This window comes from Propithecus coquereli, unplaced genomic scaffold, assembly GCF_000956105.1.
Source record: "Propithecus coquereli isolate 6110/MARCELLA unplaced genomic scaffold, Pcoq_1.0 Scaffold262, whole genome shotgun sequence".
Taxonomy (NCBI): Eukaryota; Metazoa; Chordata; class Mammalia; order Primates; family Indriidae; genus Propithecus; species Propithecus coquereli.
Genome location: NW_012148197.1, coordinates 1386762 through 1400461, shown reverse-complemented (window position 1 = coordinate 1400461; position 13700 = coordinate 1386762). Strand labels below are relative to the sequence as shown.

The 13700-nt window shown below is 43.5% G+C and overlaps 1 protein-coding gene across 1 annotated transcript in view; it reads right to left on the bottom strand.

Moving 5' to 3' along the window:
* Positions 1-13700, bottom strand: part of GPC6 (glypican 6) — a 1343320-nt gene that overhangs the window by 9685 nt on the left and 1319935 nt on the right. Inside the window, exon 7 of the mRNA XM_012647356.1 lies at positions 12865-13001. Within this exon, the coding sequence (XP_012502810.1) occupies positions 12865-13001 (137 nt within the window). The remainder of the gene's footprint in view (positions 1-12864; positions 13002-13700) is intronic.

Below are 13700 nucleotides of genomic sequence, written 5' to 3'. Positions count from 1 at the left end.
TCCCCCCTGCCCAACATCCAATAGATGTTATTCTTATATGTGCACTTATGTGTTGATCAGTTATAGACTAGTTTTTGAAGTGGCACTGAATTCTTAGGTAGGCTTGCCTACAAATGAATGCCAAATTGGGGACTTACAGAAACCATTACCTAAAATTAACCACTCTTTCCTCCCTCCTCCCCAAACGCCACATAGCTCAAGTTGAGGACTTGATAGCTTCCTCACTTCTGCTAATTTTGGTAGTAAGAATCAGTTCTTACTCATTAATTATGTATGATCCGAGAGAATTCACTTGTATAAGGATGTTCTTTCTCAACTGAAGAGGCCTCCACCACCTCAGATTTTAATCAGAAGAAACTTCTGGATATTAAAAAAAACAACCCAATCTTTGGGACGTTTGGGAAGTGACTAATGATTACCAACTTATTGAAGTGTCCATTAGGGTTTTATTTTATAACAGAATCTTGGGTCTAATTTGGTAGATTCAAGAATTTTCAGTAAAATAGAAGGGTAAAATTGAACGGTTCTGAGCTTCATATTTCTTTTTCTTATACCAAGATGTCAGAATTGTCAGTGCTCAGACATCAGCTGTCTACACTGCCCAAGTTTATTTATACAAGCGGAGGCTAAAGATCTCGGAAACATGCTCGGGGCCCTCTCTGAATCCTTGTTAGTGTCATGACCTGTCCATTCCCCAGTTTTCTTTCTCTTCTTCTGGCAGAGCTTCTCATACCTGCTTCTTTTATTCCCCAGTTCCTTGTCCCTCACTGGAGCGCAGACAGCTACTGCAGCCCCAACTGACTTCCCTGCCCCCTTCTCTCCTGTCTAGTGTACCCTGCACTTCTGGCCTCGTTATTTTTCATAACATATTGCTTTCAACATATCACTCTTTTCGAAAACTTTTGAGGATAGTAGCTAATGGGCACTCAACTCAGTGCCAGGCATGGTGCGAAGAACTTGACATGCATTTTTAAATTCAAACCATCAGCAAATCTAGGAAATAGGTATTATTTTGTACCCATTTTATGAAATAGGAAACTGAGGCTTAGTGAGGATAAGCAAATACACAAAGTCACGGAGCCAACAGATGGCAAAAGCATGACGTAAACCCCGTCTGGCTCCAGAGCCCAGGTGACCAAACACTGCCCTGAACTGCCTGGTGGGTTTCAAGCTTCAGTTCACACTTACAGCTCAGCGATCAAAGTCCATCTCTGCCCAGTTCTACTTCTTTATGCCGCAACACTCTCTTCAAGGGACCCTCCTTGTCTTACAGAATCTATTCCTTGTATCCATTTCATGCTTGCCCGACCCACAGGTTTTCCTTGCCTGTAGTGCACTTTCCCATTTAAGTCCTAAATATCCTAGCCTCCCTTTCGCCTCAAGATATTTCCCAGCTTGCAGGGATCTGCCCAGCCTTTCGTAGGGCTGCAGGTTCAGCTGGGCATTTTGCGCACTGCACAAAGTCATCCCTCCGAGCTGCAGGAGTGAGTTGGGGCTGAAATCCAGCCTCATTTCTGTGGTCACCAAGCCATGCCCCTGCAGGGCACCATTCATCAAAAGGGGCACCTTTTTCTTTTCTTTTTGGTAACCTTTTTATGTTAGAACATTCTCAATATATATAAAAGTTATGACAATAACATAATGAACCCCCATGTACCCATCTGGGTGCCTTTTTCTAATTCCTACAAAGGCGCTATATTTGTCTATGTCCTGGTAAGAAACAGATGGCACATTCAGAGGGGGAATAAAGAGATTTTAAAGAAGAGAGTATTTATATAGGTGTGGACAGTTTAAAGGGAACCAGCACAGAGAGGTGAAGCGCCCTGGGGCTGGCAACAGGAGAAGGGGTCCTATGGGATAAGGGGCAGAAGTTGTCCCCAGAATGCACAAGAACTGAAAACACAGAGAGGTCGGAAAGGACAAAGCAACTGCCAAACCAAGGCTGTCAGGGAGGGAGCCAGGGCAAGACAGCCTGATCCCCCTAGTCCCACCTCCTGACCTGCAGCTGCTGCCTCTGATTGGTTGAACCCAACAGGAAGCTGGCAGGCACGGGAGCCCAGTGGTACAGCTCTTAGGGGTCCTCCTCCAGGGCAAAGGCCAAGGTGGCTCAGGACATCCAGCACTGACCTTCTACAGGCTGGTGGCAGCTCTGCCTAACTGCTATTACTATTATTCTCCCACCTCCTCTACTATTGTTGCTTGAAAGCTGAAAAAGCATCGTCTCCTCTATTTTATTATTCCTATTTACATATTCTTGTATAATATTCTTATGTTTAAAATTCTTCCCTTTCCTGCAAGTCCTTTCCCAAGTTCTGGAAACAAAGGCTCTACCCATCAGCCTGCGAAAGAACCACACAGAGAAACTTTGATATTTAAGCCATTTTTCAGATATTGAATCTTATGCACGATGTATTTGTGCATGAATCGGTTTGCCCATTTTAAATCAGAGGTCCCCTAAATAAGCTCCATGTCTTCATCCATATCCTGAACAAAATCAACTTCACAATGTTCGCTAAATAATGAATAATAAAACACACAGAGTGCATTGTAAATTCTTTTCCATGAAGCTTCAAGTATTTACTGCCCTAAAAAATGTCCTCATAGAAATTTTAAAAAGCTATGGACTCATATCTCTTTCTTTTTGCTGTAAAGCGTAACTTCTGTTCTGCTTTTTAATATATCTGGTATAGAAATAAATTCTTGTTTCATTCTGAGATTGCCTTCTGATATAACTCCTAAAATATGGCATTGGGGTGACCATTATTGACATGCAATTATATGTGCCAGGCTCCATGAGCTCTTTAATCATTATAGCCCGTTGGAAGAAACAACAGCAGGTGCACGGCTTCCTTTGCTGACACAGGAGTTGAGAGGAGCTGAAAAGCGATGGTTGATTCCGGTGTTCCTCCTCTACATTTTGGAAAATGATTCCTGCGGCTGAACCTATGCTGAGTCAGAGGCAGGCATTGTTTCTTTCAGATGCTGTGTGCGCTGCATGGCTAGCCAAGACTCATTTATCAGAAGCTCACTGCGATAGCTTACATGGGAATGCTACCCCTGGGAGTCTGAACATCCAGGAACAATAAGAGACTGCCAAGTAAACCCAGCCTCTAAGTGTGCCTACTGATGCTCAGCCACTTACAATGAAAACAAGTAAATGAACCCGTGTCCTCAAGAACCTTTTCTCCTTTTGGTGTATTCAAAGGGTGACTTTGGATACAATGTGGAAACTTAAACCTAAAACAGCTGAAAGAGAAAATGGCCATTTTGCACTCCAAAGGTAGATCCTGAGGCTCAATCTATGGACGTCCATTGTATAGCCTGAAGGGTCTGCGAAAGCCCCATTCAGCTCTAGGACCTCATGAGCCCATTTATTTGTTTTTATCTCATGTTTGGTCTCTTTACACGCTGCTCATATCCTGCAAGAATAGACACATCTTTGAGCCCACAATGCTCTTCCTTTTATTAGATTTTGCACAGCTCTTTGACATGGCAGCCTTCTATTTTTGCACCATCTTATCTCTGGGAGTCATAGAAGGAGAATCTAGGCACGGATTGCCCAGGTCCCAAGGCTGGATGCACGTCTACCTGGAGCAGGGAGAACCCAGAAGCAAAGACAAACTGGAGAGCTGAACAGGGATGTCACGGTTTGCCAACGCTCCCTGCGATGGTGTGGGGTGGCATCCACGAACAGCAAGCATCGCGTCTCCATTCTGCAAGAGCATGGCTAAGAGCTAAATCTTTGCAGAATTCTTTTTCTTCACATCTAATTTCATGTTGTTAATGCAGGTTTCCTTGATTACATCTAAACATTATGGCCAATTATGTCCCATGAGAGTGGAAGAGTCCTGTGGAAATTTAGGAGGTGGGAGGGCTGATACACTCAACCTTGTGGATGGCTGCAGGCCCTCACTGCCTGAGTCAGGTGACAGTCAGCTTCTGTCACTGGAGAGACATTAAACATGACTGGTCCCTGCAGAAGTTTCCCACTGGCCAATCACAGCACCTGCCATTCTCAGCATTCAAAGACATTCCTTACAGCTGTGCCGAGGCTTCCAGAAATACCCTGTCGATACATAAATGTACTTGTTGGGAGGAGAGGCATGTTAACTTATCAGCGTTTGGTATTTCTCATCATCCCATTGATGCGAGTAGCTGTTCTGATGTAAGGCACTGCACGATGGGAGAGGGACGCACAACTCTTAAGACTGAATGGATTTGAAAGCCAGCAAAAGTTCTGATGTGAGGCGCTAGCGAGGAAGGTTAGCCCAGTGTGCCCTGTGGAGTTGTCACGAATCCAAGTGGGAACTGAGGCAGGAACGGGGAGAAATGGGATGCCTGAGTGCGGGCCTGGTTTCTTTTCAAGTTCCTAATACTTCCTCAGACTGCTCCTCTCTTAAGGCACAATTAGAAGAGTGACGTGAAAGTAGTTTCAAAACCGTTTGTTGCCACACACGAGCTCTATTCAACACTCATCCCTATCGCGATTTCTAATTCTAAGCTATATATTCATTCTGCTTCAGCAGGTTTAAAAGTTTTACTCATCTAAGTAGATATAATGCTAATACAGCTCCAAAATTCCTTCTGTGCCATTCCGAAATTCGAAAATCTCCAACATTTTTTCTTCAACCTGCTTGTTAGCAAAACTTCATCTGATCTGAAATGAGGATAATTATGGTCTTCATTTGTTCCACTTAGTCTGAATATTAATACATTTTGCAGCAAAAATATTAATGTTTCTGGGTTGCAACCCCAGACCCCAGGGAGTATTACATAATATACAGCAGAGTCACTGTGGTGATTTTCTAAACTCTAAAAAGTTTTGAATTCTGAAACACATATGGTCTCAAATAAGGGATTACAAACCTATTGTGTCATTAACCTCTTTTAGAAATGTTTGTAAATCTAAGCATTAAACTTCAGGCACGTTAGGATGGCTATTATTTAAAACAGACAAACAAAAAATAACAAATGTTGATGAAGATGTAGAGAAATTGGAACCCTGTGCTCTGCTGGTGGGAATGTAAAAAGGTGCAGTGGCTGTAGAAAACAATCTGGCAGTTCCTCAAAAAATTAAAAATGGAATTACCATATGATCCAACAATTGCACTTCTGGGCGTATACTCAAAATACCTCAGGCAAGGACTTGAGCAGATATTTGCACACCTCTGTCCACAGTAGCATTATTCACAGTGGCCAAAAGGTGCAAAGGGTCCACTGATGGATGAATGGATAAACAAACATGGTATACACATACAATGGGAATATTATTCAGCCTTAAAAAGGAAGGAAATTCTGACACATGCTACAACATGGATGAACCTTGAGGACATTATGCTCAGTGAAATAAGTCAGTTACAAAAGGACAAATACGACATGATTCCACTTATATAAAGCATCCAGAGTAGTGAAATTCACAGAGATGGAAAGAAGCATGGTGGTTTCCAGGGACTGGGGGGAAAGGGGAGAGGGAAAACAGATTTTCAGTTTAGGAAGATGAAAAAGTTCTGTGGGTGGGTGGGGGTGACGGTTGCACCACAACGTGAATGCATTTAATGCCGCAGAACTGTGCACTGTAAAATGGTAAAAACGGTAAATTTTATGTTTGGTATATTTGACCACAATTTTTTAAATCGAAGTTTTAAGTACTACTTTTCTAAATTTATTGATATAAATGACTTTTTTCCCTTTTCATGTTTCCTGGAGGAAAGTGGTATTACTCAAAGCATACTGTGACCTTATGCTTTAAGTAGATTTATAAATTCTTGAAGACTGTTAAGCTAGAGTTGTCTGAGGCATTAGGAACTTCACGAGATCAGACACTGAGATACGGTCCAAGGCACACGAACTGCGTATGACCCGGAGCATCTGCCCTCTCTCTGGGACCCCCAGTGTGACCGTGGGCAAGGCATGTAGCTACTTTATATAATTACTCATTACGTGATTCTCATGTATTCTTACAAAAATTAAGTTGTTAGCATGGCTCCGCCAAATGCCAACGCCAAATGCCAAATCTGTTCCTTAGCAGTGGCTGACTGCAGCAGAATCTGGAGTTTTAAAGCCTGAGTTCACGCACAGGAGAACGATTGCGTGGCTCTCCTCCAGCTGGAGAACCCGAGGCAGGAAATGGTTTGGGAACTCTTCTGGAGAATGCACAGTTCCTGGGTTGCAGCAGTGTGCGGAAACTAAATTCTTTGTCTTGGCCTCTTAACTCATTGGCAGGAGTTCCCCAAACCCATCCTTTCTTGATTACAAACTCTAGAGTGGTTAGGAAAAAAGACCCGCGAGCCAGTGTTCAGGGCTGCCGAGTAATGGACCAACAACAAGCTCCCTTCTTGCTATTTGGAGTGTCTCTGCCTAAAAGCATTTTGCCTCTTGCAGGAGGTTGACGGAGCTTCCTCTCCCCCAGGACACTCAGGAAGATTTCATGGGGTCCCCCGTCCCCACGTATGTCCGAGAAGGGAAGTAAGCATTTTAGAATGCCAGGTTTGACAGTTGCCAGTTCTTACCTTAGAATTCCCAGCTTCCCAAGGTGTTTGGCTTGGTATATACATTGGATATTTTACAGTCCTTTAAAATACGGCTAGAGTGCTTTGGGACATATTCTGCATTCAGACTAAAACAATATTGTCCTTCAGATGGCGAGTCACTATCTTTGACATCATCATGCATCGTTTCATCCTCTTTCCATCTGCTCGGACTTATCCACTCATACTTCGCTATTTTCTTTGGTTATCCAGTCTACACAGTGGCTGGTGAGAGTGACTGATCTATTTTCTAGATTTTTCTACTTTTCCTATTTCTTACACAATTTACTGTGTTTACCTCCTGGCCTTGGGAAGGATTTCCTTGGGGACATAATATTTCTGTGAGGATCAGGTGTCTTGAAAAACAGCAGAGGCTCCCTGCAAAAGCCATGTTTCCAAGGGGTCCAATTAATTTTATCCCTCAGCCAGCTCTTTGATAGCCTCCTCCCAGAGGCATTTTAAAGAAAGGACACGCTGACAGCTAAACACTGGCTTACAAGGAGCAAAATCGAAATCGAAAAGTTGTGGGTTTTTTTGGGCCAGTTTTATGGGGAGAGGGGAGGAGTCTGGAAATAACTGACTCAAGAACCCTGAAGACTCTGAGAATAATTTATGTCCCATCAGATAACCCGTGTGCCAGTGGCGCTTGGCTCTCAGACTGCCTTTCATTGTTCCTGCCCCATCTCATTGTCTCTCCTACTTTCCTTTCCTTTTTAATCCCTATGAGTTTAGAAAAAGGGTCTCCATAAAAAGAAAACAATCCCAAAAGAAGTTATCGATGATGTCATTTCATGTGGCTATGTTCTTAAAAAGCAAGAATCTGCCTTTATAAGAGCAGAAAGGTAAGAGCCTATGTGAACACCATTAGGGCTTTATTTTTTCTCCTGCTGCCTGACAAAGTTCTAACCCGTATGTGCTGACCATATAAAAGTTTTATTTCCTTCAGAGCCCATGCTTTCCTGCCTGCCATCTAATCATTCTTTCCTAGCTCCCGTACAGACAGCTCATTCCGGCCACCGACTGCCCAGAACGCCCTTCTCGGGGATGACTGATGACTGCAAATGTCCTCCTAGGGCCTCTAGGTTCACCCCGGGAACTTTGGGAGGCCTAGATTTGTAACCTCAACCACGACTCCTTAATTTTTTTTCCCTTTGGCCTTCTAGATTATTATCGATTTTCCTCTGTAACTTACTAGCTTCCTTTCAATTCCTATTTGTCTGAGTTGAGGCAGAGTGTGGCTATAGCTTCTCCCATTCACTCCTGAGAAGTGGTTTAGGTAAGTGAAAAATGGGAGGGCTGGAAGTTACACCTGCAGGCTCACTTTCTTGCTGGTCATTGAAGACGACTAGGCTGCTTTTCTCAGGTGATAGACACTGCCGAGAACACTAAGAAAAACCCTTCATCGGCTCTTCTGATTAGTAGGATGTTAATTCTGAGTACTAACTGCTACAAACTGAATGTCTGTGTGTCTCCCAAATCCTAATTCCCAATGTGATAGTATTTGGAGGTGGGGGGGTTTGGGGAGGTCATTAAGGTTTAATAAGGTCATGAGGTTGGATTGGATGGAGTTCCCATGATGGGATAAGGGCCGTTATAAGAGGAAGGGACCAGAGCACTCTCTCTCTGCCTAGTGAGGATACAGCAATGTAGGCAGCTGTCAACAAACCAGGAAGAGCCCTCACAAGAACCCAACCTGCTGGCACCCTGATCTAGAACTGTGAGAAATAGATTTCTGTAGTTTCTGCTGCTCTTTCTGTGTCATTTTTGTTATAGCACCTGGAGCTAAGACACTAATCGAATCAAATACTGACCAAGGATTCAAAGTATTTATCCTTGGCACTCATCACAGTGGGGCCATTTGAGACCAGAGGTCTGTGTGGATGACACTGTGCACAGCGAAGGCTTTGCTGTTTTCCCAACTTAGAACTCTCCCCTGGCACATGGGTGAAGCCTCAGCAGTTCACTGCTGAGATCATGCCACACTCGCCTGTGCCCTGGCTATCCTTAGTGGGCGACATTACTCTGAGCCAGGTGACCTCCAAGCCCACATTGCTGCTGTTCTTTTTATTATAATATAAGGAAAGCCCCACCAAAAGAAACATCAAGGATATCTGTGAAGGCAAAGAGAAAACAAACAATCATAACATTCTGCCTGAGACTTGGCTGTGGACTGAAAAAGGGATTATCTTACCTGTTAATGGGGCCTGAAAGTAGGGCTGCCAGATAAAACACTGGACTTCTAGTTAAATCTGAATTTCAGATAAACAATGAATCTTTTAAGTACAGGTATGTTTCCTTTGTTGTCTGGTATTTTTATGTGCTAGATCTGGAAACTCTGCCTTAGAGCCTTCCTACTCAAATTGTGGTCCCTGGATCAGCAATAATCACATCACCTGGAAGCTCGTTAGAAATGCAGAATCTCACTCGGGTTCCACCCCAGACTTACTGTCTTCATCATCTCAGACTGCTAAAACAAAAATGCCATAAGCTGGGTGGCTTAAACAACAAACATTTCTTTCTCACAGTTCTAGGGACCAGGGTGTCCGAGACCAAGATTCTGGCAGATCCTGTGTCTGGTGAGGGCTCTCTCCCTGGTTTGCAGAAGGCCACCTTCTTTTTGTGTCCTCAAATTACAGAGAGAGAGATCATCTCTCTTGTGTTTGTTCTTTTAAGAGCACTAATCCCATTTATGAGGGCTCCACTCTTCAGACCTAATTACTACAAAAGGTCCCACCTCCAAAGACCATCAGATTGGGGGTTAGGATTTCAACATAGGAATTTGGGGGGGATATAAGCATTAAGTCCACAGCACTTACTGAATCAGAATCTGCATTTTAAATGCACTAAAGTTTGGGAAGTGCTACTTTAGGATTTATGAACTATTTTCGTAGACATTATCTCATTGACCTTCACATTGTCCCAGGAGGTTGGCAAGGAAAGAGAAAGCAGGGAAGATGTTCTCTTGACCACCTTGTCTTGTTATGAGATGAAGATTTAAATGCTGATAGGGCCATCAGGCACACCTGCAATTTTCTCCCAACAAAGGGCACAGGCCCTCCTACCCTACCTCCTGCTTCCAGACCTGTTTAGCTACAGAGGCAGAGTGAGATCTGTCAGAGGTGGGTCAGGGTGGAGTGAGTGGGGGAAGCTTAGGGATAAATGTGGGTTCAAACCTTCAGGGAGCCACTGCTCACACACCCTTGACCATGGCGTCAACACTGCAGACTGCACCCTGTGGCCACCGCACAGCCACATCTCTGTGTATCCTCTTCTCTTTCAAGTCATCATCAATTTCAACGGGTGCCGTTAATTTAATAACAGCTTTAGGGGAAAATAAGACAATGTACATGGAGTACATGGACATATCCACTGTAGGAGGCATTTTGATTTTAGGATCGCTAAAAGTTGAAAGAGGTATGTTTCTGAATCAAGGAAGTATAGTAAAGAGCTATGGAGTAGGATTCAGAAAGTAATCAGGAAAAATATGGGTGGTGGAAGACACGCTTGATCAAACACTTAGGACACAAGGCACAGGAGTGGGTGCCAACAGAAGAACGTGGCTCAAGGAGTCTGACAGATAAAGCATAAAAAGAGGAAGTAATGTCTGGTCTATTGGAGACCCCATCATGCAGGTTTGAGTTCATAAACTTCAGGCATGACAGTCTCTATCAGTGCTAATAAGCATCTCTGTTCTATATCTATTAACACTCACTGATAGATTTTTTTAAAAAATAACGGTTCTGGTTATTTTATTTCCCATTGGTGATGAGGATAACTTCTCATTTTTCTTTCCTTTCTGTTTTTATTTTATACAGCCAACTCTAAGAATTTAAAAAGGCCCGTCATACTTCAAAAGTGGGAAAAAATGTTATTATCTGCATCATAAATGGATTCTTCAACTTAAAAAATGATTCAGTAGAATTTCTTTAAGTAAAAAACTTCTTTGACATGTTTGTAGATCAATTAATATTTGGATGAGAAGTGTCAATTAAACTGAATTCAACAAGTCTTTATTGGTTATCTATTTACTATGCTAGTATATGTAAAGATATATTATTAAGATTCTCTGCCAATAGAATTTTAAAAAGGGATGAAAGAAAACCTTGAAACTGTAATTGTTCAAATGAATCACAAATACCTGACAGCCTCATCTTTTAATAATATACTTATTATATAATAAAAGATATGCTACATTACATCAAATTTTGGAATATTCCTACAAATGATTTTGTTGCATTAAACTTGATCATTTCCCCCACCTGCATAAACTCATCCAATGGTATCCCATTGATCTCAAAATAAAATTCAAATCTGGTCCCTGAGTACTGATCCAGGTGTTTCTCCACCTATGTGGTCCTTTCCTAAATCTGCAGTCCAGCAGTATGGCACTTGAAGTTCACAAATTCACTGTCCTTGCTCCAGCCACTGAGCCTTTTTGTGTGTTGACCTCATTGCCATCTTATAGCGCTTAAGCCACAGAGCCTGGAACAGTGCCTGGGACAGAGAGAATGCTGAATAATACTGCTGAAGGACTGACCAACTGAAGGAATGCTATAGAACCACCAGATCTTTTATAGAGACTAGGGTCTGTTTCATTTGTTCTCCTAACTTGGGGAGGACAGTATTTAGCTGCTGTTTACTTACGAGGCAGGGTACTGTTATCAAAAAATACTGAGCTAGGATTTGAGAGATTCCCAGGTTTCACTCTTGTTAGTTGGGTATATAACCCTGTCTGGGTTCCTCATCTGCACAAGGAGGAACTTGGCCGAAGCATCCTAATCTCTTCTAGCCCTCACTTCAATGGTCTTTATCTTCCCCACTCATTTTCTTGGTGGAGTTTAGTCCCTACCCCTAACCCTGCCCACAACCATTCTTTACATTCTGTTTTGTAAGAAATTATATGTGCACAAATACCCAGTAACCTGTGTGACTATCCCTGGGACTGTAGTTCCAAACTCAGCCTTCGCTTTAGCCAAGGCTGAAAGGTAAACACAGATGGCAACAGAGCAGCTCAGAAAAAATCAAGCATTTTATTCATTAGGCCATCTGGTCACCCCTTACAGTGTCTTTCCGTATGGTCATCAGGAAAAGACACATCAGACACTGTTAATTCACAGCTGAATTTGCTGGCCAAAGGTCTTGTAGCTCAAAAGCCAGACACTGGTAAAATACTGAGTATTTTAGGGTGGCATGTTGTTAATAACATGACCAATTTCCTTCTCATAATCTAAGATTTGGATATTAATCTTTTGGGCAACTTGAAATGGTTACAGCTCTTTTTGTAGGTGTCTTGCTTTCACCTTGTTAAGATCTTCCTGGTATGGCTAATAATATCATTAACAATTAGGTGCTAAAAAATGCAGCTTAGCAGCGTAACAACACCAACGTGCACCCCACTCTCACCCCACTTAACTTCTGCAGTTTCTTCTGAACATAACGATCGCATACCTTCTTGTTCCCTTTTGAACGTAGCTGTTTCATATGCTTGAAACCGCCCAGCAAGGCCCAGAATAGACTCCCCGCTTAGTTCTCCACCTGCTGGGCAATCCCCAGACACTCCTTGAGTCCAGTTTATCAGCTGCTTCACCCACCTGCAAGCCCGCTGATGGGGGCCCCAGCAGAGTCCTCTCCTCGTCTCCTGCCCTGCCTGCCAGCTCCCAATCAGTTCCCCTTTCCAGCTTCTCCACCCTATGGAGACCCAGGCCAAGCCCATGTCTGGGCAGAATCCACAAATTCACAAATTCCATACCAAGTGGCCATAACCACGTAGCATTGGTGGGCAGAGCAGAACGAGGAAAACAGTCATCTCTTGTCAGGCTGGGACTTCCCAAGGTGTGGGGCCTATTGGAACCCTTCCCCCATGTCCCTTAGACATTTTCTTTTACCTTTCCAATGAACATTTCAATTGTTTTTTCCCTCCAGAGTGAAGGAAACCTACAGTTGAATTTTCGTTTCCTGTTTAACTTGTGATGAAAACAAGAGAAACCTGCAAATTTATGGATAAAAATAGGTTTGCTATCTTAAAGTCATTAAGTGAACATAAAAGGGCTCTTTGTGGTCTCAGGGTATCTGTAACCTGGCATCTGTCACCAGTCCTCCATCCTCATCCGGAGGCAAGACATTCAAGCGAGGATTCCACGCTTAATGGCACCTTGAGAGTAAGTGCTCCCGGGTGCCTATCAAACCTGTCACTCTCAACAGCTGTTGCTAAGTGATGACATGTCCCTCCACCCTCTGTTGCTTTTTGCATAAACAGGTCTGCAGAGTTGTGCCAGGAGAGTCTTCCAAGGCGGGACGCGCTGTGCCCCCATCCGCGTGAACATCGAGTCACCCTCACCTGGCTTTGCTGTGCCCATTCCAGCATTGCTCCTCGTTGGATGTGCCGGCGGTCACGCTCTCGTCCTTGCAGATGGTGTAGGGTAATGCCGACCAGACCTTTTTAGAGAGCTTCAATTTCTCTTTTATGTCGGTGACCTGATCGAGAAACCAAGGAAAGCAAGTGAATGTCCTCAGGCTTTGCCCATTTCTACACAAGGACGTGACGCAGGTGAAGGTTACAGAACCTGTGACGTGACCAGCACGCACTCTCTATCAGTGCTAAGAGACAGACACGGTGCTGCAGGGTTTACAGCCCAGGAAAGCCTCTGTTCCTCCCCCCTCAATCTTCCTCTAGCAGAGAGTTCTCAGGTAATTGCCTTTTTGTTTTCCATCTTTTCTGTCCTTCAGTCTTTTGAATTAAAAACTTATGAAGCATCTCATCTGACTTTAGGTCCCTCTCCTGCTGACAGCCCTTACTGTGAGCACCCTACTTTAGAATTCATTGCCTGCATGTCAGATAAATGCACCAAAACAATGCGCCGAGAGATAAGCACTTTTCCCCAGTGGACTACTTGTTTCTGCACAAAATAAATATGGTCCCCAATTTAGCTGCTGGTGCAATTGGCAGGCCCATAAAGCACACACTTGGGTGGTGAGCAGTAAACCCAACCCACTTAAAAATCTCTAGCACTGAAAGAGAAAAGTCATTCTAAATATGGGTAAGTGTAAATGCCACAGTCCTGTGGATGGATGGCTGGGAGAATCTTAGTACCAGCCCTTTAAGTGTTTTCAGGCTCAGCGCTGACTTCTTACCTGAGAACGGGTAGGGAGAGGGATTTAATACCACTGTGGCTC